Here is a 27,822-nt window from a genome sequence, read left to right as displayed (position 1 = left end):
TGTTTTAATTTGTCTGATTTCTCTCAGACTGTTCAAGTTCAGTTAGACAATATCCACCATATCATAGATAAGTTTTCACAAATGCCTAAGGTGCCTAACTGGTTTTCTTGGTTTCACTGGAGATGGCTGGTAATTACAGATATGCTTTGGTTATGTAACTATACTCCTATTATGTTAATGTGTGTGCGCAATTTAAGTAGTAGCTTAAAACCTATATATGCTGAAGTTACTCTACAAGAAGATATGTCAAAGAAATAATCAATCTTCCCATGTTTTCTTCCGCCTGCTACTTCTATAGCTTTTCTTCTTCCTCCCTAATTACAACCCTTGAATAGAATTCGTGCCTCATATCAAATTTACCAAGTATCATAATTCTTCCAAGTGGTAAAGACACCTCAAGACAAATGCTGGGCATAGAAGCCACAGGGCATAAATATGCAAAGAAGTAAAAAGCTAACCTTTTCAAACCATAAGGCTTCCCTCTCACTTACCAACTTCACATTTCCCTGTATGGCCCCGGAAGATGACTGGTTAGCCAGAGACAGGTAAGATTCCTCAAGGGAGGAACAACCTAAGACAGGCACAGTCGCAGGGGGGCCATCAGGTGAGAAATTGGGGATCAACAGAGGTGAGGCCTAGAACCTCACCCCCCCTGTTCTGAGAGAAATCTTCTGCATACGTGGATTTTTTATTGCCCTGGTCTAGCTTGGATTAACACATAGTCTACAGGCACACACCTGATCATCTACATGTGCTCTCTTACAACACTAAACTATGTTTTCTACCTTTATCTTGTATCTACCTACCACTTCAGCATTTTATTAAAAATAATAATAATAATAAAGAGAGAAATGTGGTATCCACATATAAATCAAGTATAAAAACCAAATGAATATTCATATTTGAACTGACTGTTTAGAGTTCATAATGCATGAGCAAAACCGAAAGTTTCTGTGATGACTGCCCTTGTACTGTTCACTATGTAACTTATTCATTATGTAAGAATTTGTTCTACATGTAAGAACTTGTTTGTTATGCCTCAGAAGATTGGAGACTGACGAAAATTAGGCTTGGGGTGGATTAATGATTGTGCATTGAGCATTGACTCCCCTATACAGAATTTTATTGTCATTAACAACCATTTGATCAATAAATATGAGAGATGCCCTCACAAAAAAAAAAAAAAAAAAAGGACAGACTTCCAATGGTAAAATAAATAAGTAACCGGGATGTAATGTATAGCATAAGGAATATAGTCCAGATATTGTAACAGCTTGGTAGGGTGATAGCTGGAACCTAGAATTATGTATATAAATGTTCTACCACTGTGTTGTACACTTGAAACTAATGTAATGTAATACTGTGCGTCAACTACCCTTCAATAAAAAATAATTATTTAAAAAAAAATGTTAAGAGCTGATATTGACAGTATTTTACTAGAAATGAGGATGATAGGAAGGCATAGAGCAACTCATGACATGTGCATTGAGGCCCACCTTTTGGAAGTGGAACTGGATTCCAGACATCAAGTTGGAGAGTTCAGATGTTATTCTGTGAGTAACAAGGTGCCACTAAAGCTGGATGAATACTGTGTTTTAGAAAGATCATTGGTGGCTAGTAAAGGAAGGGAAATTTGAGCTTGAGGCTTTTGCCCATGTATTTCTAGGTAGAAATTCCAAGTGAAGGCAACCAGAAGGCATGGCAGGAATCCTGTCATGGGGTTTCCAGATGGAGCCTTAACAAGACAAATGGCCTTTCCCAGGCAATGTGCTTCGTACAAACATGCTGTATTTCCTCAAAGGGAGAAAGCAGCCTGATCCTAGCCCCATCATGTGGAATATGTATGTCAGGATCTCAGGAAAAAGATCAGGAGGGTCAGGAAACTTCTCAGAAGAAAGAAGATCCAAAGAAGAGCAAAAGGTAGTTCTTATTGGGAAACTTGGGGGTCTGATGTCTCATTTTCTGGGACAGTCTGTCCATTTGCTTCCTCCATCATTTCCTTGTACTGACGTTTGAAGAAACCAACCTGTGGGGCAGGAAGGAGAAAAAAATCAGGAAGTTCTGCAGAAGACAGGAAAAGAGATGACTGGACGAGGGGCAAGGATCACCATTTCTGGAACCCCTACTATGTTCAAGCACTATCTTAGGAACTTATCCACAGTGTGTCATTTAGATTTTACCATAATTCTGTGGGATGGGTATAATGAGAAACCAAATCCCAGTGTGGACCAAGCACTTGCCTACAATCACAGAAAAAAATCACTGGTGGTGTCAGCATCCAATCCAGGGCTCTGCTTTTATGTTATAATTTGCTATATGTTATAATTTCAAAGAAAATGTAGAAAAGCAGAAAAAAGTGGAAAAGAAAGGAGGAGAGAGTAGAAGAGGTTTGAGAATCAGATAGGAAGGCACAAACATGGGAGACAGTTGGGGAGTAGTGATGTCATAGGTGGGAGGGGATCTCTCACATGCAGTGACTTAGCAAGAATGTTTACCTGTCTCCAAGGTGAGCTCTTTCTTACACTGTAGAAAAAGTAGGATCAATGCTAGTGGTGCCAAGAGCAGGATGAGAACACTCACCTTGTACAGGATGGCTGTGATGAGAGCCAGCAACAGCAGTCCTCCCACAGAGCTTCCCACAATAACAGGAACAGGGTTGTAGACCTCATACTTCTCCAGCACTATCTCCATCTAGAGTGGAGATAACCCCATCAGAAAGCATCTGGCCTCTTGTTGTGTCTTCCCAGATCCCCAACCTTTAACTACAGGCCTTGTTTGAAGGGATGGGAGATACAGAAGATACTCACGGGCTTTTAGGAACAACTGTCCTACCCAGGGACCTACATTCCTCCTCCCTCAAGACTTACAAGCCTCCCACCCAGCATCACAGTTTTAGTACCAGGAGCCCTGTGGCCAGCCTGGCCACTGCCTACTACACAGTCACTACCTTGGTTCTCAAAAATGTCTCCTGTCCTGGAAGCTGGGAAAACTCAGATTTGTTGAATGTGATTTCAGCTTCACTCATAACCAATATCTTCTTCTGCAATGTCTGCAAAAGAAAGGGTGAGAGCTGGGGAACCAGCTCTGGGAAAGGCTCAGAATTCAAGAAATGTCCTAGCTTGAGGATGGGCTCAGACACATCAGGTATGATCTGAATCCAGGGGAGGGACTCAGCTGTTAGGTCTACACACCTGGCTGACCCAGCTGAAGCTGAGATTGCCCTTCAGGATGAAGTCAATTTCCTCCTGGATACCAAAGGAGGGGATGTCACAGCGGAACCTCAGGCAGTCAGCAATAGAGCAGTCCTAGGGACAGAGAAGTAGTAGCATCAGGCCAGAGAAAGACGGGTTTGAAGGTAGAAGACAGAATTAAACAGTCTGATATGGGGGGAGCAGACACATCTGAATTCAAGAGAACTGTTCAGCAGATGACCATCAGAATGTTAAAACGGATTCCTGAACTAAATTCCTCTAATATGTGCCTTAAAGTGGGAGAGAGGCCAGAGCCCTTCTCACCAGCACAGGATTCTTCTGAAAGTGAGTCAGGAAGTTGGTCTCTGTGGGTGATATTTTCCCTGAAGAGCACTGAATTGATGGGTTCTAGGAAAAGACAGAGAGCAAGCATCTCAGGGGAACCATCAAAGATTCAAGAGAAACACAGGGAATCCACGTAAAGGGCATTACACTGTACTTGCATACCTGGGGGTGAAAGACCTCTATCTCCTTCCACACAGCCACCTGGTTCAGCTCCACAGGCACTGAGAAGTAGATGCTGACAGGCAGGACCCTCTGTCCCAGGTTGTTCACCTGCACACAGGGCAGTGAAGGCAAAGACCACGCAAAACCCCACATCCCTCACCCCAATCTCTGGTTCCTGGGCCCTGCCAGCCCCAGCCCATGCTCTTGAGTCCCCATCATTTGCCTGGTATCTATGCTGGGCCATGCTGCTTTCTTCTCCCTCTGAGTCTGAGAAGTTGAGGTACCTGGTGGATTGTTCATGGCTGGGGAAAAAAGAGGCATGGGTAGGTTTGAAATTCCACAGGGGCCTCTTGAGGAGGCTCTGGCTGGAAGCATGACAGAATAAGTGGTCAGTGGGGACTCGGGGTGGCCTGGAATGAGATCTGTAGCTAACTTGGGGTAATAAGAGGATTTAGAGAGCAGGGCTGGGCATCAAGCTGGATGCAAGGTATTTATAGAAGCTGCCCACAGAGGAAACTTCCAAGGATGCTGGACTGGAGACTGAGAGCTATGCCGCTGACTCTTTGGGTGAGCAGGGGCCAGGGCCTGTCCTTCTCTGTGCCTCAGTTTTCCTTTCAAGCCTTCATGGGCACACAGGATGCTGGATGGGCACATAGGACAGGCAAAGGTTTGGGGAGACTCAGGCTGTTGCTGAATGTCTACTAGACACGGCTGCTGTCTGACTTCTCACAGGTCTTTCCTTGTGCCATTCCCTTCTATGTACTTGGTTTTTCTGGGCCTAGGGCTTTAAGTGAGGGAGGGTCCAACAGCAGACTCTTCACTGGGTCTCAGTGTAACAAGGCCTCCTGAGGCCTGCCTGCCCCTCCCTGCTCCACTCCTTGTGTACCTGTCCTTTGCCTGCACAATCCAAATTCTAGAACACCACTTCTACTCTGAAGTCTTATCCCTCCTCTGCAAGAGGCTCCACCAAAATGCCCAACCTCATCCTGCGGGCTGTTCTGAGTGCCCCAACCCAAAGAGTCACATTTGATGAGCACAGCTGCATGGGGGACCACAAATGCCTAGATATGGTATGCCCTGGCCATGGGTTCTCTGTAAGGAGAAGTGACACCAGTGAACACTCCAGCAAGAGAGCTTAGAGCATGTACCTGACCAGCCTGCTGGGAGCACCCAAGGGGCAGGTATGAAGGAGACTGTGAAACTCAGGGCATGAAGAAGAGATCCAATGAAGCAAGTAGGTGGAACTGGCAGGGAAATGTATCCAACCTAAGCCTCACAGGCCCGCTATACATCACGAGTTCACTTACCCAACAGACACAAGGGTTTTGATTAGATATAATAGAGGCTCAATTAACCTTTGAGTATCAAGTGAATTTATGGAAAGCATCCACAGTTAGATGTCTGGAACAAAACAAATGCTAGGAAGATATTTGTTGAAAGAAAATATCTACTCAAACACTTGACTCAACTGAATTTCAAACACCTCCTCTATCCCTCCATAGCAGCATTTTAAGGCCTTTTCCTTTTTTCCAGTTTTTCTGACACCCAGCCTCCGCAGCAAACAGGTCCCTATACTACAGGACTTATCCTTGCCAAAGGGGACTAGGAAAAGGAGAAGTGGTTCTACAAGCCCTGTAGAGGTAGTGGTTCTAAGAGTAAGGTGTAAATCTGTTCCTTACAAAGAACAGCTGTCTCACGCAAAGGCTAAAGGCCCTTTGAGAATCACTGTTGGACTTTATACATTTAGCTGAGGAGCTTATACATTTTAGCTTGACAGAAGGCCCTAGCCACTTTCAGAAATTCACATAGCCTCAGAGTACAGAACCACAGAAAGGCCCTTGATGAGATTCTGCCTTGGATTGGGGTAACCTCACTCCCCAGTAAGGCTGTAAGACCCTTAAGACAGACATATCTCAGTATTTCTTAGGGAACCCAGGAGAATCTTGGTGCTTTTGAGAAAGCCTTCTGAGAACTGTAACCTTTATTAAATGTATGATGTAATGGTAATAATATCACAATTGTTACCTCAGCTAGCCCAAAATAAACATTCAATGATGGATTAGTAAGTGCTGCTAACAATATCATCTACCAATTGAAAGATAGGTGATAAAACCTAAATTGCCCAGTTGTTCAGCTGCTACAAGGAGTGAAACCCTTTTGAGGTTGTGGTGTAGCACCTGCTGATCACAGTGTAGACAGCATACTTCACCGGGAGCTCTAGGTGGAAGGTAGTCTTGCTGGTCCTGGGAGTGTTATTCTCACTGGGGAAAGAGGAAGAGCCCAGTTGGAGGAGGCTGGGGGCATGGAGGTGTTGCCCCCAGTCTGGTCCAGCTCACCTGCTCACGTTGGCCATCAGATGCAGCCGGTCTCCCAGCCTAGCCTTTGAAGAGACATCAAAGGTGGCTGTAAAGATGATCTGAGAAAGAGGAAGGGATCAGAGAGATCACTGAGGAGTGAGTCAGGTTGGGGACAGGGCATACGGGGTGGGCAGAAGCAAGGCTGACCTGATCACCCTGATGGAAGATGAGGTAGTTGATGCTACAGCAGGTGCTCTGTGTGCCCTGGTCCCTGGCTGGGGCACTGTCACAGGTCAGACGTGGGGAGCGAGCCTGCAGCTGATTCTAGGCAAAGGCAGGTAGGAAATTATTAGTGTTCCAGAGAGATTCCATCAAATAGTGACAGTTTTCTGCAATCCACCTTAAGGTTATGTTTTTTTGAAATCCTTAGGTATTATCTAGTCAAATTCTTCCTAATATGGAAACAAGATTCATAAGAATTTCCCCCTTTTTTATTTATTACTCTTTTTAAAAGGCTTTATATTATGGAAATTATTATGGAAATTTTCAAACATACTCAAAAGTAGATAGACTAGATAAATCAACAACCATGTACCCATAACTCAGCTTAAATTACCGACATTTTTCTACTGTTGTTTCATTCAGCTATTCTCCACTTTTTTTTCTGAATAACTTAAGCTCATTCTGAACATCATATCATTTCATTCCAAAATACTTCAGTGTATACTACCCAGAGATAAGGGCACTTTTTAACATAACCAAAAGACTCAAGAAATTACACCCAACAAAATTAACATTAACTCTTTAATATTAGTTAATATCCAAGTCATGTTCAATATTCCTAGATTGTCTCCTAAAATGTAATTTTACACCTCATTTTTTTAAATCAATATCCAACAAAGGTCTACATATTGCATTTGATTTGGTTAAGGTGTCTAGCAGTACTTTCAGTGACAGGGCACCCACCCCTCATGCATCTGGAGCTTGCTTTTCCTAGCCCATTCCTTCTGCTCCCATTTGGAACAGTAATAACCTAAGAGACACAGGAGACCAACCATCCAAATGCCATGTGTGGACCTAGTTTGGATACTGGTTCAAATAAACCAGGTATAAAAAGATATTTTTGAAGCAATTAAGGAAATTTGATTACGGTTTAAATACCAAGAATTCATACATTTCTTTGGGTGTGATAATAACACTGCGGTCACAAAAGAAGCCCTCACCGTCCAGAACTATAGAGTAAAACCGGGAGGAACACAATAACATTAAGTTACACATTTAAAACACTTCAGCAAAAGGAAAAAAAAAACAGATGAAATGAATGTGGCAAAATGTTGATAATTATTAAACATGGGTGATAAATTTTGGGGAACTTTATTGAACTACTTTATTTTTGCAAATGTTTAACATTTTTCATAATAAAATTTTTGTTAAATATCTGTTTCTCTTTGACTCCCTGGGCTCCTAGATCTGCCATCTACAACAAGGATGTCCAAATGACAGCCCACCACCAACTTTTATAAATAAAATTGCATTGGAACACAGCCATGCTCATTCGTATACATATAGTCAATGGCTGCTTTCACTTCGTGAAAGCAGAGTTGAGAAGATGTGACAGACACTGTATGGCCCACAAAACTGAAATATTTACTCTCCTGCCCTTTATAAGAAAAACTATGCCGGGGAGGGTGGAAAAGATGGTGGAGTAGGAAGGCAAGACAGAAACCCCTCCCCCACACACACCAAGGAAGCAACTAAAGCAAATACAAATAACCCTGAAGATGACCTCAAGATGGCAGAACAGGCCACCTACACCTCGGGGAGAAGAGAAGACCTCACAGAGAAGGGTGAAGTGTCAGAGCTGTGATCGATCAGGACCCAAGCCCTTTCCCCATATCAGCTGATGAGTGGGAGGGAGAGGAACAGAGTGGGGAGGGGATAATTGCTCAGGAACTCTCCACACCTGGCCCTGGAGATCTGCTCTGGGAACACGAGGCTTTGGTGGTTAATGGGACTGGATGCCAGGGAAAGTCACAGCACTCTGAGAGGCTGAGACTCCAGCTGCTTGTGGAGGACAGGCATGCTCAGGTGATCCCACTGAGACCCACCACAGAGGTGGCAGTTTGCAAGATTTTTCAGCAGTGGGAAGGATGCCAGAGAGATGAGCGTTAGATAGAGCTCTCTCTGGAGGAGAAAGGGCAGGTGGACCAAACTTCCCCAGCCCTCCCTCAGCCCAACTGGTCAGGTTGGAAGCCCCAGATGCTCCATCCTCCTTGCTGGTGGCTCAGTCCTGAGATGCTTCCCTGCACACCCACCAGTCCATCCAGCACACTTGGTGAAGAAGCAGTCAGACTTTGCTGCCTTTTCAGGCAGAGGGAGCCAACTCCAAATGCTCAGTCCTCCTTGCTGGTGGTCCAGCCCCATGCCATGCTCTACTGCACACCTGCCCATCCTACCCAGACAGCCCAACAGCACCTCCATAGCTACAGGGCAGGTAAAGGGCAGGCCCCACCCACAATGATCCTAGCACTAGTGCCACTGCTTGGCTCACAAAGGGCCTCTGCTGACAGAGATCAGCCACTGCTGACAGCAGAAAGGCAGCTCCACCCATAGCCCACCAACAGCAAGTAGAGCTCCACCTCAAAGGAGAACCAGGCACTGGTGAGTAAAAAATCTTGAGCTTCTGGGCCCCACGGGACACCTTCTTCATAAAGCCATTGCTCTCTAATTCAGGAAGCATAACAGATGTATCTAATACAAAGAAACACAGAAACACAGACAAAGGAGGCAGAGGAACATGTTCCAAACAAAAGTACAGGGTAAAACACCAGAAAGAGGGCTAAATGAAACAGAGATCACCAATCTTCTTGATAAAGATTTCAAAGTAACAGTCATAAATATGCTCACTGATCTTCAGAAAAGTATTGATGATCTCAGGGAGGACTTCAACAAGAGACAGTAGAGTTGAAAAAGAGCCACTCAGAACTGAATAATACAGTTAACTGAAATGAAAAATACAATGGAGGGAATGATTAATAGATTGCTGTAAGTAGAGGAGACAATGAGATGGAAATCAGAAAACAGGAAAACAATGCAGCCGAGGAACAGAGAGAAAAAAGAATCTCTAGAAACAAGAGGATGTTAAGAGAGCTATATAACAACTCCAAATGAAACAATATTTTGCATAACAGGGTCTCAGAAGGAGAAGAGAGAGACAAAGGAGTGGAAAGTCCCTTTGAAGAAATAGCTGCTGAAAACTTCCCCAACCTGGGGAGGGACATAGACACCCAGATCCTGGAAGTACAGAAAGCCCCTAACAAAAGGAACCCAAGGAAGACAACACGAAGGCCTAACAATTAAAATGACAAAGATTAAGGATAAAGAGAGGGTGTTGAAAGCAGCTCAAAAGAGGTAAAAAATTACTTTTAAGGGAAACTCCATCGAGGTCTCAGCAGACTTCTCAGCAGAAACTTTACAGATCAGAAGGGAGTGGCATGAAATACTTAATGTATTGAAACAAAAGGATTTTCAACCAGGAATCCTCTCCTCAACAAGGATATCATTTCAGAATTAAAGGTGAGATTAAAAGTTTCCCAGATAAATGAAAGTTAAAGGAATTCACCACCACTAAACCAGCCTTACAGGATATGTTAACAGAACTTCTGCAGATGGAACTGTTCTTAAGCCTAAATAGATTTCACCAGTGAAAGTAAACACACAATAAAGGTAGTAGACCAATTACATACCAAGCAAGTATGAAATTAAACAAAAGTAGTGAAACAACTATACACCAAATCAGTCAAGGGGTACACAAAAAAATTCAGATTATGACATCTAATACATAAAGTGTGGAGAAAGAAGAAGAAGAAGAAGAAGAAAAGTACTGTCAGATTGTGTTTGAAATAGAGTGACCATCAAGATAATATAGACTACTCTATATCCAGGAAACTATTCATGAACCTTATAGTAACCACAAACCTAAAGCTATAATAGATACACAAAAATTAAGAAAAAGAAATCCAATGACAACACTAAAGAGAACCATCAAAGGCACAAGAGTATAAGAGAGGAAGAAAGGAATAGAGAAGAACTACAAAAACAACCAGAAAACTGAAAATAAATTGGCAATAAGTATACATCTATCAATAACTACCTTACATGTAAATGGACTGAATGTACCAATCAAAAGACACAGGGTAGCAGAATTGATCAAGGAGATCCATCTATATGCTGCCTAGAAGAGACTCATTTCAGACCCAACGACAGACACAGACTGAAAATGAATGGATGGAAAAAGATACTTCATGCAAATAATAGGGAGAAATAAGCAGGAGTAGCAGTACTTACAGCAGATAAAATAGACTTCAAAACAAAGAAAGTAGCAAGAGACAAAAGAGGACATGACATAATCATAAAGGAATCAGTCCAACAAGAGGATATAACAATTATAAATATCTATGCATCCAACTTGGGAGCACCTAGATATGTAAAACAGATAGTAACAGAACTAAGGGAGAAATAGGCAGCAGCTCAATCATATTAGGAAAGCTTAATACACCACTTACACCAATGGACAGATCATCTAGACAGAAAATAAGGAACCAGAGGCACTGAATGACACATTAGACCAGATGGACTTAACAGATATATACAGAATGTTCTACCCAAAAGCAGCAGGATACACATTTTTCTCAAGTGCACAGGGAATGTTTGCCAGAATAGGTCACAAAAAGAGCCCCATAATTTCAAAAAGACTGAAATTGTATTAAGCAACTTCTTAGACCACAATGGAATGAAACCAGAAATAAAGCACATGAAGATAACAAAAGAACCCCAAACACATGGAAGCTAAACAACATGCTTCTAAATAATCAATGAATCAATGAACAAATCAAAGTAGAAACCAAACAATATGTGGAGACAAATTAAAACAAAAACACAGCAGTTCAAATTTTGTAGGATGCCACAAAGGAAGTTCTAAGAGGGAACCACTGAGAACACATCAGTACAGGCCTAACTCAAGAAACAAGAACAATCTCAAATAAACAGCCTAAACTCACAACTAAAGAAACTACAAAAAGAAGAACAAATGAAACCCAAGGTTAATAGAAGGAGAGACATAATAAGATCATAGCAGAAGTAATTAAAATAGAGAGAAAAACAATAGAAAAAAATAAAACAAAACCAAGAGCTGGTTCTTTGAGAAGATAAACAAAACATCAGACCCCTAGGCAGACTCATCTAAGAAAATAAAAAGCTAGAGGGCACAATAAACAAAATCAGAAACAAAAAAGAAATAGTCAGGCCTGACACCACAGAAATACAAAGAATTATTAGAGAATTCAATGAAAAATTATATGCCAATAAATTGGGCAACCTAGAAGAAATGGAAAAATTCCTAGAAAAGTACAAACTTCCAAGACTGACCCAGGAAGAAACAGAAAACCTGAACAGACCAATTACCAGTAACAAAATCAAATTGGTAAGCAAAAACTCCAACAAACAAAAGCCAGAACTGGATGGCTTCATAGCTAATTTTACCAAATATTTAAGAGGAGCTATTCCAAAATGTAGTTGAAGTATTCCAAAATGTAGAAGAAGAGGGAATACTTCCAAACTCATTCTGTGAGGCGAGCATCACTCTAATACCAAAACCAAACACACTACAAAAAAGAAAATTATAGACCAATATACCTGATGAATATAAATGCAAAAATCCTCAAGAATTAGCAACTGAATTCAAAAATACATCAAAAGGACCATCCATCACAACCACATGGGATTTATTCCAGGGCTGGAAGGATGGCATAATACTCATTAGTCAATCAATGTGATACACCACATTAACCAAAGGAAGGATAAAAACCACATGATCATCTCAATAGCTGCTGAAAAGGCACTTGACAAAATTCAACATCCACTTATGATAAAAACTCTCAACAAAATGGGTATAGAGGGAATGTACCTCAGCATAATAAAGGCCATATATGACAAACCTACAGCTAACATCATTCTCAATGGCAAAAAGCTGAAAGCTTTTCCTCTAAGACCAGGAAAAAGACAAGAATGCCCATTCACTTCACTTTTATTCAACATAGTACTGGAAGTCCTAGCCATGGCAATCAGGCAAGATGAAGAGATAAATGGCATCCAAACTGGCAAGGAAGAAGTAAAACTGTCACTGTTTTCAAATGGCATGATGCTATATATATAGAGAACCCTAAAGGCTCCACCAAAAACTATTAGAACTAATGACTGGATTCAGTAAAATGCCAGGATACAAATCAATATACAGAAATCTGTTGCATTCCTATATACTAACAATGAATAACAAAAAGGAGAATCACTAAACAATTCTATTTACAATTTCATCAAGAAAGAATAATATACCTAGGAATAAACAAAACCATGGAGGTGAAATACCTGTACTCTGAAAACTATAAGACACTGGTAAAAGAAATTGAAGATGACACAAATAATGGAAAGCTATTTCATGGTCATAAGTTGAAGGATTAATATTGTTTAAATTGTCATATGACCCAAAGCAACCTATGGATTCAATGCAATCCCTTTCAAAATACCAAAGGCATTTTTCACTGAACTAGAGCAAATGATCCTAAAATTCATATGGAACAACAAAGTCCTCAAATAGCCAAACCAATCTTGAGAAAGAACAAAGCTGGGCATATTACACTCCCTGACTTTATGTTATATATACTACATAGCTTTAATAACCAAAACAGTATGGTGTTGGCATAAAAACAGACCCATAGATCATTGGAACAGAATAGTCAGAAATAAGCCTAGGCATATATGGCCAATTAATATGCTATAAGGGAGGAATGAATATACAATTGACAAAAAGTCAATCTCTTCAATAAACGGTATTGAGAAAACTGGACAGCTACATGCAAGAGAATGAAGCTGGATTATACTGTCTAACTACATAAAAGTGAACTTGGAATGGATTAAAGACCTAAATATAAGACATGAAATGATTAAACTTCTTTTTTATTTTGGTATCATTAATGTACAATTACATGAACAACATTGTGGTTACTAGACTCCCCCATTATCAAGTCCCCACCACACACCCCATTACAGTCTTTGTCTATCAGTGTAGTAAGATGCTGTAGAATCACTACTTGTCTTCTCTGTGTTATACTGCCTTCCCTGTGCCCCCACTACATTATGTGTGTTAATTGTAATGCCCCCTTTCCCCCCATATTCCTCCCTTCCCACCCATCCTCCCCAGTCCCTTTCCCTTTGGTAACTGTTAGTCCATTCTTGGGTTCTGTGAGTCCACTGCTGTTTTGTTCCTTCAGTTTTTGCTTTGTTCTTATAATTCACAGATGAGTGAAATCATTTGATACTTGTCTTTCTCCACCTGGCTTATTTCACTGAGCATAATACCCTCTAGCTCCATCCATGTTGTTACAAATGGTAGGATTTGTTTTCTTCTTATGGCTGAATAATATTCCATTGTGTATATGTACCACATCTTCTTTATCCATTCATCTACTGATGGACACTTAGATTGCTTCCATTTCTTGGCTATTGTAAATAGTGCTGCAATAAACATAGGGGTGCATATGTCTTTTTCAAACTGGGCTGCTGCATTCTTAGGGTAAATTCCTAGGAGTGGAATTCCTGGCTCAAATGGTATTTCTATTTTGAGTTTCTTGAGGAACCTCCATACTGCTTTCCACAATGGTTGAACTAATTTACATTCCCACCAGCAGTGTAGGAGGGTTCCCCTTTCTCCACAACCTCACCAACATTTGTTGTTGTTTGTCTTTTGGGTAGCGGTGATCCTTACGGGTGTGAGGTGATATCTCATTGTGGTTTTAATTTGCATTTGTCTGATGATTAGCAATGTGGAGCATCTTTTCATGTGTCTGTTGGCCATCTGAATTTCTTCTTTAGAGAAGTGTCTGTTCAGATCCTGTGCCCATTTTTTAATTGGATTATTTGCTTTTTGTTTGTTGAGGTGTGTGAGCTCTTTATATATTTTGGATGTCAACCCTTTATCAGATCTGTCATTTATGAATATATTCTCCCATACTGTAGGATGCCTTTTTGTTCTATTGATGGTGTCCTTTGCTGTACAGAAGCTTTTCAGCTTGATATAGTCCTACTTGTTCATTTTTGCTTTTGTTTCCCTTGCCCAGGAAGGTATGTTCATGAATAAGTTACTCATGCTTATGTCCAAGAGATTTTTGCCTATGTTTTTTTCTAAGAGTTTTATGGTTTCATGACTTACATTCAGGTGTTTGATCCATTTCTAATTTACTTTTGTGTATGGGGTAAAACAATGACCCAGTTTCATTCTCTTACATGTAGCTGTCCAGTTTTGCCAGCACCAGCTGTTGAAGAGGCTGTCATTTCCCCATTGTATGTCCATGGCTCCTTTATTGTACATTAATTGACCATATATGTTTGGGTTAATATCTGGAGTCTCTATTCTGTTCCACTTGTCTGTGGGTCTGTTCTTGTGCCATTACCCAATTGTCTTGATTACTGTGGCTTTGTAGTACAGCTTGAAGTTGAGAAGTGAGATGCCCCCTGCTTTATTCTTCCTTCTCAGGATTGCTTTGGCTATTCGGGGTCTTTGGTGGTTCCATATGAATTTTAGAACTATTTCTTCTAGTTCGTTGAAGAATGTTGTTGTTATTTTGATAGGCATTGCATTGAATCTGCAGATTGCTTTAGGCAGGGTGGCTATTTTGACAATATTAATTCTTCCTAACTAAGAGCATGGGATGAATTTCCTTTTGTTAGTGTCCTCTTTAATTTCTCTTAATAGTGTCTTGTAGTTTTCAGGGTATAGGTCTTTCACTTCCTGGATTAGGTTTATTCCTAGGTATTTTATTCTTTCTGATGCAATTGTGAATGGAATTGTTCTCCTGATTTCTGTTTCTGCTAGTTCATCATTAGTGTATAGGAAAGCAACCGATTTCTGTTTATTAATTTTGTATCCTGCAACTTTTTTGAATTCACATATTAGTTCTAGTAGTTTTGGAGTGAAGTCTTTAGGGTTTTGAATGTACAGTATCATGTCATCTGCAAATAGTGACAGTTTGACTTCTTCCTTACCAATCTGGATGCCTTTTATTTCTTTGTTTTGTCTGATTGCCATGGCTAGGACCTTCAGAACTACATTAAACAAAAGTTGGGAGAGAGGGCATCCCTGTCTTGTTCCCAATCTTAGGTGAAAAACTTTCAGCTTCTCATTGTTAAGTACGATGTTGGCTGTGGGTTTGTCATATATGGCCTTTATTATGTTGAGGTACTTGCACTCAAAACTATTAAACTTTTAGAAGACAACATAAGCAAAAATCTCTTGAACATAAGCATGAGCAATTGTTTCTGAACACATGTCCACAGGCAAGGGAAACAAAATGAAAAATGAACAAGTGGGACTACATTAAACTAAAAAACTTCTGTACAGCAAAGAACACCATGAACAGAACAAAAAGACACCCTACAGTGTGGGAGAATATATTTGTAAATGATTTATCCAATAAGGGATTAAAATCCAAAATATATAAAGAACTCATATGAATCAACACCAGAAAATGAGTAGGCTAATTTAAAAATGGACAGAGGACCTAAAATGACATTTTTCCAAAGAAATACAGGTGACCAACAAGCAAATGAAAAGATGCTCCACATCACTAATTATCAGGGAGATGCAAATCAAAACTACAATAATATATCACCTCACACCAGTTAGAATGACCACTATCTGAAAGAGAAGAAATAATAAGTTGGTGAAGATGTGGAGAAAAGGGAAGCCTCCTACAGTGTTGGTACAACAACATGGATGGATCTACAGGGTATTATGCTGAGTGACATAAGCCATGTGGAGACAGACAGATACCATATGATTTCACTTATATGTGGAATCTAAAAACAAAACAGACTCATAGACACCCAGAAGTGACTCATGGTTACCATGGGAAAGGGGTTAGAGTAGGTGGGTGGGTGGGGCAGATAAAGGGCCAAAAAGTTTCTCAATCATAATATAAGTTGGTCCCAGGGATAGAAGTTCAGCATAGAGACTATACCCCCAATGGTTCTGTAATGTTGACACATATAACTGTGTTAGTTGGGTAAGGATTTAATAATATGGGTAACTGTTGAACCAGTTTGTTGTAAACTGAAACCAATATAGCATTGTATATCAACTATAATTCACTAAAAAAGGAAAGAAAGGAATTTAAAAAAAAGAAAAACTATGCCAAGCCCTGATCCAGATCCACCAATAAAGTGAACTCCTTCTTCTACAGAACAGTGTTTTAAAATATTTTTGAAGGCAGGTATACTTTCTTTTGAAAGATACTGATATGATGTGGAACACTAAGAAATTGAAAGCAGAGTCCCCTGTCTCTCCACATTAGCAGTCCTGTGGGAAGTCATTCCTGATAGTCAGTGTCCTTGAAATGTGATACCCAAATTTGAATACAGCATTAGCCAAGGCAAGTCCCAGACAACACTAACACATCCATCCAACCATGATCAGGCCCAGACCTTTTGGCATACAAGAAGCTGCTAAGCAGTAATGGTCTGAGCTTTGAACCCAGCAAAGGAGTATCTGCAGATCTGCAGCTGTCAGACGCTTCCTTACCCCAAAGGAATAAATAATACCTGGCTCCCTGCCACACGTCGGTAAGACAACCCCGGTGGGTAGAAGAAGGTGACTGTGGTTCCATAGGAGTCCTCACCATCATTACGCACTGTCACATTCATGTCCAGCTCCAGGTTACTCCCCACCACTAGGGTCTTCAAGCTAGGAGTTGGGTTAGAGGATAGGAGATGATTCTGTGACCAGGGCTAGCAATGGTCTGGGAATGAAGCACAGAGAGGGGTGGTCGGGGAGAGATGGGGGACAGGATGTCTGGCTTCTGAGAACAGGATGGAAATGTTAGGGAGAGCCAGAGCAGGACGTCCAGGTTCCAGGAGGAGGCAGGGAGAGCAGAGCAGGTCTACAGAGGTGGTAGCTCACCCTGAGACACCAAAGGAGATGGCGAGGTCATCCTGGCAGACATGGTCCGTCCCGCAGTTCTTCTCAAAGGGAAGCTGAAAGGAAAGGCAAAACAGGGTTTTCCCCAAGATAGAGAGTCCACACCCTCCATCCCTTCTGGAAGACACCGACTCCAGGACTCACAGAGGCCGTGAAGTATCTCTGAGCATCCACAGCCAGCATAGGCCGGAGGTTTCTGGAGGAAGGAATAGGCTTGCCCACCAGGGAGAAGTTGAGACGCAAGGTGATGGGAGTCACTGAATCCTCCACACAGGCCTAGAGGACAGACATTGAAGAGAGCAGGTGACTAAGGAATGTACCTCCATAGCCACTAGCTGGGTCCCTTCTCCTCATCTGTAAAATGGGGTAATACTGATGCCTAGCTGTGCTGGATACGTGCTCATTGCTACCATTCTGCCATGCAGAGCCTCTGCTTTGTCTGTCTTCTGCCTTGAACTCCCTCTCCCCAGCCTCCCACACTGCTCACTCACCCTATTTAGGGCCTGTATCAGAGGAGTGGCTCCTAAAAGAAGCCCTCTCACCCCTTAGCTCTGAAACAGCCATACCTCCTTTCTGAAATCCAGTTGTGCAGTCTCTGGCAATTGTAGCCAATCCACCCGTTCATTTATTCACTCACTCACTCATCTGGCTAACAAATGTAAAGCACTACCTGTATGCTATGTGCTGTGCTAAGGCAAACACCAGAGCACACCCTGTTTCTTCCTTGCCCAGCCTCAGAATGGCTCCATCCCTAGGACTCTGAGGCCCCTTTACCTGGAAGAGCAACTTCACGGTCTCACAGTACTGTCTCAGCCCAAGGATTCGAACACGAGTCAGATTTCGGGTCTTTGTCTCCTCAAAGGTGGCACGGGGACTCAGGCGGCCAGGGTCAAGGGTCAGGTCAAAGGTCACAGAGCTTTGGAGGTCACCTGTAGGGGAATGTAGGGGATGGGGAGGGCTAAGAGAGTCAGGAACTCCTCAGGTAGGCAAGGGGCAAGGCATGAGACAGAAGTCCTGGGCTGAGGGACTCTAGGGGTCAGGGTATGCTAGGTCAGAGATGAAGGGACTCACCCAGCTTGTTCTTGGGACTTTCATAAATGTGAAGGCAGACATTGGCATCACCCAGTGTCCGGACAGAGGGTTTCTGCTCTTGACACTCAAACACAGACCTGGCAATTTCTGCAGGTATGATGCGGATGTTCACCCACACCCTGAGCACAGGTCTCGTCCTGTAGGCAAAACACTGAGCTGAGGACAAGCCCTTGGTTCTAAGGGGACAACCTGGGATGGGGGAGGAAGGAAGGTGTCCCAGGCAGACTTAAGACCATCTGGAGAGTGTCTGAGGAAGACTGTTCTCACCTGAGTAGAAGCATGTGCCCCTGGGCCCCTACAGCCAGGTCCACCAGTCCATCCATTGTGAGGTCCTGACCCCCGCTCAGTGACTGCCCAAAATACTGGAGCTTGGAAGAGAGCTGGGAACCTGCAATCCTCTGGCCAGAGAGGGAAGGGAGGTTAGGTTGGGGGGTAAGGGAAACAAGTTGGAAATCAGCAACAAGAGGAACAGAGAGGTAGGAATGTGGGACACAGTAAGGGTCAGTAGTGGAAAATCTCTTGCCAAAATGTCCCTAAAAAGAGGAGGTAGAGTGGGGAAATTCTGACTAGAGAAAGGAAAGATTCCTAAGATAAAAGTGAAATGGTGATTAAAGGACTGGCATGGTGACCTGTCATTCATTCATCTAATTAGCCTCAGATTCCAATTCTGGCTCCTCTGCATGTAACTCATAAGGTCTTGGGCTAGGATTCACTCTTACTGTACCTCAATTTCCTCATCTTTCACATGGGGCCCAGTGGATAGCTAACAGTCAATCACTGATTCTGATGAGCATTAGGGCAGGTAGGGATTTCAGAGCACATGCAGCCCCACCTCCCACTGTGCCAGAACCATTTAACCTTTAAGGACTGAAATCAGATCCTCTGACCCCATACCCAAGGCCCTGTGTTTTTTCCCTGTGGCCACCCTGTCTCTTCAGAGAACAAGGAGAGACCACATGGGGATGAGAAGTGACTGTATCCACACAGATTCTGTGCTCCAGCCCTTGCCTCCTTTCTCTTTTTTTTTCCATTGCTTCTATAATGACCAATCCCTTGGAGAACATCCCCTTTAAATCTCTGGGCACTGCTAAAACTGGTAGACATTAAGAGATGGAATAATAAATTGAAAGGGTAATTTACCAATTACCAAGGAAGTCTAGGAAGGAAGAGGTGGGTAGAGATAGTACAAGCACAGTCGAGGGGCCCCACGTCCAGGGAAACTGATGCCACCATATCCTCAAGTTGGTGTGCGGGCCCATGGGGAACAGGCAAGCCCTTCTCAGGCAAGTATGTGGTTAGGACACATCATAGAGAGAGGAAGGAAAATCATGATGGGCCACTGCATCTGGAAAGGTCCCCTCTTGGAGTCAAGCCTTAGAGGTATTATCTCAAGTGATGCTTGCAGTTCAGGGTCTACACAGACAGGCCTCTAAGCTGCTGCAGCAAGGGGAGTTAAGTTTGTGCACTGAATGCAGTTTCATGACAAGTGGGCTCTTGTTATTCTCAACAAAGCTTTTCACACTCTTCTTAAAGTTTTGAGTTCTTTAGAACCCCTTCAGTTTTTAAACTGTATGAACAATAATCGATTATGATAATATAACACCTATTACGTGCCAGGCACAAATGTGTATGTGTATTGCATACATACTCTATATGTGCTAACTCATTTAATCCTCACAGCAGCAGCTCGATGACATTGACTCTATTATTATCACCATTTTACAGATGGAAAAAAACAAGCACAGAGAAGTGACTAATGACCAAGATCACATACCTGAGAAGTGACAGAACTATAGGGATCTTTTTTGACATTGTTTTCCTAACAACTTTTGAGACACACTTCACATACTATACAATATATCCTTTTAAAGTGTACAACTCAATGATTTTTAGGCTGTTCATGGAATTATGCAGCCATCATCAAATCAATTTTAGAACATTTCCAACACCCCAAAAAGAAACTCCCTACCCCATAGTAGTCACCCCATGTTCATCTTCCTGCACCCCCTAGCCCTTGATAACCACTAATCTACTTTCTGTGTCTATGGATTTATTATTCTGGACGTTTCATATAAATAGAATCATACAATATGTGGTTTTTCTTGACTGGTTTTCTTTCACCTGTTTTCATTGTTCATCCTTGTTGTAGCTTGTGTTTGTACATCATTCTTTTCATGGACAAATAATATCCCACTGTATAGGTATGCCACATTTTGCTCATCTATTCATCAACTGCTGGACATTTGGATTGTTTCCACCTTTTGGTTATTATGAATGTCACTATGAACACTCACTTATAACTTTCTGTGTGGACATATGTTTTCAATTCTCTTGGATAAAACTGCTGGATTCCACAATAACTCAATGCTTAACCTTTTGAGTAACTGCCAGACTGCACCAAAGTAGCTTTACCATTTTTCCTTCCCACCAGTAATGTTTAAAGGTGCTCAGTTCTCCATACCCTCATTAACACTTGTTATTATTTATTTTATTCTAGCCATCCTAGCAGTTGTGAAGTGGTATCTCCTTGTGGTTTTGAATTGCTGATGACTAATGATGTTGAACACCTCTTCATGGGCATATTGGTCCTTTGTATATCATCTTTGGAGAAATGTCTATTCAGGTCCTTTGCACATTTTTTAATTGGAGTGTTCCTTGACTTTGCCAGGGGAGTAGCCCTCCTTTCTCAAGGAGCACTGTCTTAGTGGGTGGAGGGCTCCTGCCTAGATGGGCATTTGGCAGGAGTACTGATGGTGGGAGAGAATAAAGTCATGTAGCAACCAGGAACACAAAGGGGTATGCGGACAGGCAGACTGAGGCAGCCAGGCCTAAACTGATTGGCAACAGGAGCTGCCAAGAGATACTGAGCACTGGGTTAGAAGTCAGGAGATGGAACCTCCCTCATCACCATTCCTGATTCACTCTAAACCTTGGACAAGTCAAGTTACTTACATTCTCCATGACCCTGATTTCATCTCTAAATGGATTTGCTAGTGCCTGGCCTAAGTACTTTGTAAAGCTGCTGGGGAGTTAAAGGCCCTGGGTGGGAAACCAACTCAAAAGCTCCTATACAAAGATGGGAACATATCAGTTAATGTTTCTGTTTCTCAAATTCCACAGGTTTTGTTTGCTGCTTACAAAGGGCCCAGTGCTGGACAGAGGTAAGATAAAGTAAGGAAGAACTTTCCACATGGCAATGTGAAAGACAGGGAGAAGCAAGGAGGAGACTGTTGTAATAACAAGATCTGTGACCTGGCCTCACCTGGCTATGGGAGGGGCTGATGCCCAATTCTGTGGTTCCATGAAATATGTAGACAGCACCCCTGTTCTCCTGCTCTCCTGGGGCTCCGATGGCCACGTCCGTCAGCTTGTCCCCATTCACATCCCCCAGCACTGTCAGGGCTGCCCCAAAGCGGCCCCAGGGCTGGCCCTGCACCCCATGGAGAACAGCCTCACACTGCCACCTAGCCCTCTGCAGAACAAAACCAGTGTCAGGCCCTAACCTGGCCAACCTCCACCCCACACCCAACCCCCACCCGATACCCAGTCCAGGCCCCATCAGCCACTCACCCCCTGGGGCAAGGGGCACACAGACACCTCACCCCCTTGGGTTGGCTGGTAGTAATGAGGAGCCCCGATGAGGACCAGGTCAGAGCTGCCGTCTCCATCCACGTCCACAGAGCAGAGGGAGGCCCCGAAGTAGGAGCCAACCTGAAGGCAGAGCCTGAAGCCATCCTGCCTGCCCCTTCTGAGCCAGGGCCTGCCTCTCTCCACCACTTAGACCTCTCCACATGGGCGCCAAACCCCCCTCTTCTCCTCCCTGTCCACCCCTGGAGCCCCTGCCACCCTCACGTTCCACACTGGCTTCCTCCACACCCAACCTGGGTCCCTGTGACTTCAGCCTTCGGCCTCCATTGCCCGGACACCTGGGTGAAGATGACAACCTTCCCGGTGTGCTGGTGGCGGGGGGCACCCAGGACCAGGCTCTGCACACCCTTCCAAAGGACCAGCTCGGTGGAGTAACCTGAGGGGGCCGGGCCTCAGCACAAAGGCTCCCCTCCCAGTCCCAGGGTCCCTGCCCTTCCCAGGCAGCCCACCTCCCACCTGTCCTCCCAGCCGCAGCTTTTTCTCACCCAGATAAGAGTCCCTCATGTCCACATTCTCCTGAGACATGTTGATGAAAGTAGGCCTCATATTTGGGGGATACAAGAAGGCACCTCCAGACCAACTGAAGCTCCCCACAGCCCCCAGAACTGGTCCATCCTAGGGGGAAAGGATTCCAGGGCTCAGCAGACTGGAGCAAGAAGACAGGCTATTCCATAGCAACACCACCAACTCCACTTACCCATCTGACACCCACCCTTACCTTCCCTCCTCCCACCTCTCCCTCATCCTACATTAGTGTCCTGAAAGGGGCTCCACTCACAGGCGTGATCAAAGCGCTAAAGCCCTCCTGGGACATCTCCAGTTCAAAGGAACTACTGCTTATTGTCTGTGTACCTGGGGGAAGGCAGGACACCTGGTTTCCAGGGGGAAAGACAGGCTTTTCCTGGTCCAAGAAGGACACCTCAGCATTAAGAGGATCTAATATTGGAGACTAATACCCAAATGGAGGGTTTGGTGCCCATGATGTTGGAGACCAGGTTCAAGACAGAAAAGCATTTATGGGTATAGGTTTCTGGAGCACGTAGTTCCATCTCTGACTTACCCTCAATGGCAAAGATCTTCTCTTTCAATTGGTTTTGAATGTCTCTCAAAGCATCAAAATTCTCCACTTTAAATATATGTTCATGGGAGGGATTCGATGCAATATCATTTAATTCTTTCCAGGAATGAGTATTTTGAAAAGCCAATCCCACCTGTCCCCAACAAAGACCAACTCAGTGAAAATAATCATAAATCTATTATGCCTTCCATGTGTTGGATGCTGATAGCCTCCAAGGTCAGTATTTTATAATAATTATAATCTTCTATAATATACATATGCAATTATATTATGTATATAATATACCATATACAATATAATAATTATAATACTACTGACCCTACAAGTCAGTGTTATTGAACCCAGTGTACAGGTGAGGAAAATGAGGCTCAGACAACACCAAGGAGTTTAGTGAGAAGGATCAGTTCCCCCAGGCTGAAACAGAGTTTTCATCCTGAATGCAGTAAAAAGCTGACAGAGCTGTGGTTTCTGTCCTTGAAAGGGAAGTTTCCTTAAGAGGAAGCAAAGGGAGGGCATCCCCATATCGTACCCCGACTGCATAGCGGATGATCCCTGCTGCCTCGGCCTCAGGAATGACCTCCTCATATTTGAGGCGGTCACCTTGTTTCTGCCCGTCAGTGATGACGATGAGGATCTTGGAGATATCCTTCCGGGCCCCACTGGGAGCAGTGAACAGTTGGTTTCTGTCAGGGAAGAGGAGGGTCCAGAGGCCTGGGAACAGAACTGAGCTAGCCCCTGATGCCTTTGTGAAAGAGGAGATACCCCTTCCTCTGAGAGGCCCCAGCCCCACCCAGAGGCCCCCAACTTGGTGAGGAGACTGCAGGCTGCATTTCAGTCCCCACTTGTCCCATTGTCATGGGACAAATGAAGTCCAGAGGAAAACCAGATGCTTTGGGGAAGGGCCTGGGAGAAGTCAGGACTCACATGACCCTTCGGATGGCTGTGGCTGTGTGAGTGTACCCTCCCAGCTGAAGTACAGAATCCAATAGGCCTAGAGGGTCAGAGCTGCGCGTGAAGTCTTTGAAAGTGAAGTGCACCCGGAATTTATGGGAGAACTGCATCAGAGAGAACTGAGAGAAGAGGGGGTGGGGGCGCTGCAGTGCTGTGGCCAGGCTGCTTCGCTAGAAGTGCCCACGTGCATGCACAGCCACCCCAGGGGGCCCCGCACACTCACCCACCCCCCTGCCTGAGGGCATACCTGCGTGCTGGGCCTCTGGAACTGGCTCATCACAGCCTTCACGAAATTCAACATCTTGGCAAAATCAGTGAAGGAGATGCTGCCTGATCCATCAATGAGGAAAGCGATGTCCTGCTCCTGCCTCAGGCACTCTGGGAAAGGAGATGACAGGCTTCTGGGCACAAGAACTCAGCCACCCCCCAGGGGCTTCCCTGCCTGAAGCAAGGCCCTTCAGTCTCCTAAAGTCTCTAACGAGGCTACATCTGTGATTCAGCTGCTCACACCTGCTCTGCCAGCCTGGCTGATAAAAAAGTGAAAATCCAATCCAGATGGTAAGAAGCTGGGGTCCCTTGTTCTACCCTCCACTGCGCCCCTCCCCCTAACCTTTACCCCATCTCTTCCCCCAACATCCCTCCAATTCAGCAAAGAAAGGATCCCGCTCCAACCCCTGGTCAGGGTCAGTCAGTGCCAAACTGTAATTTTGTTAAGTATCTCACCACTGGCGACAGCCACCCAATAGGCCATATTCTGTTGGCTTAAATACAGTTCCCCAGTCCCTCCTGAGTGAATGCAGAATCTGTCTTCAGGAGAGGAAGCTCTCCCAGCTCTCAGAGATGAGACACCATGCTATTCCTATCTCTCAGCTTCCACTTTCTGCCCCAGAGAACTGCCACCAGAGGGAGTGGACATCCTAGGCATTCTGATAGAAACTGGGAGGTCCTGGAAGGGCACCTTATTCAGCGTCAGTCTCCTCAAGGGCTTGAGTGTGAATGTGAAACCAGGAGGAGGCCTCAGCCTGCTGGGGGCTGGGTCTGAAAAGCTCACTGTTCTTCCTCATCTCCCATCCCCATCAGCACCAGGGAAGCAAGGCCCTGTGCTTCAAGGTGCACACACACATAGCATACACACACATACATACACACGCATATACATATACACAAACATACACACACAGGCATGCACACTGCTCAAACTTGTCTGCACCCCTATCACCCTTTCTTAGCCTGCTGCACAAATCAATTGGTTATACCCCAGGATACATTTGGTGAACATAAATTACCTTCTTTCTAAAAAAAAATAGCAGCTGGCATTAACTGAGCCCTCATCATGTGCCAGGCACTAAGCTAAATCCTGTGTTACTCTAAGTGTTGGGTGTGTCATTATCCCCACCTGACAAAGAAACTGAAGCTCAGAGAGGGTAAGATCCTGCAGTAGGATGGTGAAGGGGCAGGGTATGAAAGCAGGCAGTGACTCCCCAGCCCATGTTTGGAGCCACTATACCATCCAGTAAATTTTTTTTCCAGATGCCTTTTTTTTATCCACTTCTGACAACAGTGTCTATGGCCCTATGGACTCCCAATAAGATGTGTGTGGGTTCCTTCAAGGACCCAGTAGCCCCAAGCACTCACCCTGCAGGGCAGCTGGGAGCCTCTGGGCCTGCTGTAAGTGGGAGGCCAGCAGGAAACAAAACCCAGTCAAGTACATGTTCTCCCTGCATGCATGGTGCACAGTGGGGCCGCAGGCCTAGGGAAAGAGGAACCTTGTGGAAGGGACTACTCCTTCCGTTCCACCCTCTTATCCCAGGATGTCCACTCTCCACAAGACCCCAGCAGCCCCAGGTCCCCACTCCTTCCAACAGGACACTGCTGTGACCCAGGGCAACTCACAAGCAGCTGAGAAGTGTTAGTGGAGACTGCCAGGGACAGGCCCAGGGACATGTTCACAGCCTCTGGGGGAACTGAGGAGTGGATATGAGAATGGTTACCCTCAGGACATGAGGCTGTATGAGGTCTACACAGGGGTCCCTCAACCTTGGGAAACAAGGAGGTCTGACGCATAAAGGGGGCTTTCAGATCTTGATGGAGCTGTTGGGGTACAGGCGTGTGACAGGCAGGGATGCCTTGAGGGGCTCAGGAGCCTGTCTGAGACAGAGCTGAAGCTAGGAAGTGGGTCTCCTGTACCCCACCAGGGCCCCAGAGCATAGAAAGCTGGCCCTGGGTCCCAGGGCTGGACAGTGACTCACCCTGCAGGTGGATGGGCTCACACATGGCTGTGCTGTAGTCACACTGGTAGAGGCCGCCTGTTTGGTTGACAGCCTTTATCTCCTGGGGGGCTCCAACAACCACCCTGCAGGGGTCAAAGAATACTTCAGTTAAGAGTGTGGACATGGAGCCATACTGCCACTTGGCAATTTTGCTTCACCTCCCTGTGCCTCAGTTTCCTCATCTGGAAAGTGGAGATTAGTAATTTAAATTCCACACAGGAGGGATTTTTGTCCATTTATTCTCTGGTGTATGCCTGGCTCCTGAGACATATAGTAGTAGGAACTCAATAAATACTTGCTGGGTTGTTGTTTTCTATGTCATAAGGTCATTGTGAGGACTAAATCAGTGCTCACATAAAGGGTGCTCAGTGCTTGGCAAGTGCTTGATAAATGTTAGTTGTGATTATCAAGATGGCAAGGTAGTACCTGCTTTCAGTCCAACTTTTCATAGCCTTGGAAGAATTGCCACACTAGACAGAGAGGAGGGTTTCTGAATGAAGGGAGGGGTCGAGGGAGGGACAGGACCCTGCACAGGAGAGGAGCTCTTGAAAGCCGAAGGTCAGCCAGCACCAGGCCCTTACCAGGAGCTGGCATACTGAACCACACTGGATCCAAACCCAGCACTGTCTGTGAAGAAGGTTGTTGGCTGGTCAGTGTCCAAGTTGAAGCAGAGGGAGGAAGCCAAGGCTGGGGAGGAGGGTGAGAAGAGAAACTTTGGAAAAGGGTCTTCCTCCTGCTCCATCTCCCCAGCCCCAGTCTCTACTCTCTTCTCTAGGCCCAATGCCCCAGTGGCTCCTGGTATTCCAGACCCCCAGGCTCAGGCCTCCCTCAGCCCTGCTTCCCTCCTTCAGGTGGTCCAAAGACAGCTCTTCACCCACTGGTCTGCTGGCAAGTTTCAGTTCTCCACTTCTGCAAAGCAACACCCAAGCTCTAAATACCCTCCTTCCCCACCCCTTGACCAAGTTTCCCCAGGAAAACTTGGGGTCAAGGGGACCCCATGCAGAGAACACAAGATGACTTGTTCTACCTACTTGAGAAATTTAGGGATTGTCCAGGCAACTGGCGTTTCTTCCAGCATCTCTTGAACTCCCCTAAAATTGGGTCCCCAATATCCTCTCCCACAAAATCCAGATCCCAAACCCTATGTAACTCTAGATCCTTCCCCTAACATCTGAGTCCAAAACATGTGCATTCTCAGCTCTCTCCCTACCTGGAACCCAAACCCCTCATCCCTCTTCACTGGTGCCCCTGACTTACCCATCAACAGGAGGAAGGATGTCCTAGTCTCAGTCATGACTGGAAGGTCATACGTGGGCCTCCAAGCTCCTGAGCTACCCGGGGAACAGCTGGACCAAGGTGCTGAGGGAGCAAGTAAACTGAGCAGTGGTCAGGAGGCTGGGGGCAAGGAGGGAAGTTGTCAGCATGACTCAGAGGTAGAGGGCGGAGAATACAACTAAAATAAGCAGAGAAAGCGGGCTGAGGTGGCCCACACACTCCAGGCCCAGAAATGACTTAGCTTTCTTCTCTTGCCTCACCAATCTAGGCTTGGGTGGATGCAAATCCCCTGCCCTCCCAGCTTACCTACTTGTACTGGCAAAAGGTTCCCCTTGACCTTGAAACTTCAGTTAGCCTGGAGAAGGGGAAGGAGCCAGGGTGGGGCCAGGGTCCTATAGGAGACCTTGGTGGGAACCCTCCACTTCAGATCTGGAAATTTCTGGGCCAGAAGTCATGCATCTGGGCCTTAAGAGGAGTACAGAGTGGA

At 44.6% G+C, this 27,822-nt stretch overlaps 1 protein-coding gene across 5 annotated transcripts; it reads right to left on the bottom strand.

Moving 5' to 3' along the window:
• Nucleotides 1-1,083: 1,083 nt before the first annotated feature.
• Nucleotides 1,084-27,822, bottom strand: ITGAX (integrin subunit alpha X). Of its 5 annotated transcripts, none has more exons than XM_036927234.2 (31): nt 27,646-27,822; nt 27,318-27,455; nt 26,642-26,747; nt 26,040-26,143; nt 25,684-25,754; nt 25,426-25,540; nt 24,038-24,168; nt 23,764-23,830; nt 23,369-23,550; nt 22,822-22,972; nt 22,540-22,613; nt 22,247-22,376; nt 21,995-22,137; nt 21,684-21,824; nt 21,376-21,585; nt 18,381-18,511; nt 18,093-18,250; nt 17,796-17,950; nt 17,166-17,297; nt 17,004-17,077; nt 16,646-16,787; nt 6,203-6,319; nt 6,035-6,114; nt 5,876-5,959; nt 3,922-4,000; nt 3,699-3,806; nt 3,516-3,599; nt 3,192-3,305; nt 2,948-3,049; nt 2,581-2,691; nt 1,084-2,026 (listed from the first exon to the last, which is right to left on the bottom strand). In XM_036927234.2, exons 2-31 carry the CDS (start codon nt 27,352-27,354, stop codon nt 1,928-1,930), a joined length of 3,432 nt encoding a protein of 1,143 aa, XP_036783129.2. In that variant the 5' UTR covers nt 27,355-27,455; nt 27,646-27,822; the 3' UTR covers nt 1,084-1,927. The 5 variants fall into 5 exon arrangements, with proteins under 5 accessions (XP_036783129.2, XP_036783128.2, XP_036783127.2 ...); XM_036927233.2 differs by having other exon boundaries at nt 1,085-2,026; nt 23,369-23,522; nt 23,764-23,909; nt 27,318-27,419; XM_036927232.2 differs by having other exon boundaries at nt 1,085-2,026; nt 23,369-23,522; nt 23,764-23,909; nt 27,646-27,821.

Source organism: Manis pentadactyla, chromosome 10 (genome assembly GCF_030020395.1).
Source record: "Manis pentadactyla isolate mManPen7 chromosome 10, mManPen7.hap1, whole genome shotgun sequence".
Taxonomy (NCBI): domain Eukaryota; kingdom Metazoa; phylum Chordata; class Mammalia; order Pholidota; family Manidae; genus Manis; species Manis pentadactyla.
This window is presented reverse-complemented; position numbering and strand designations above follow the sequence as displayed.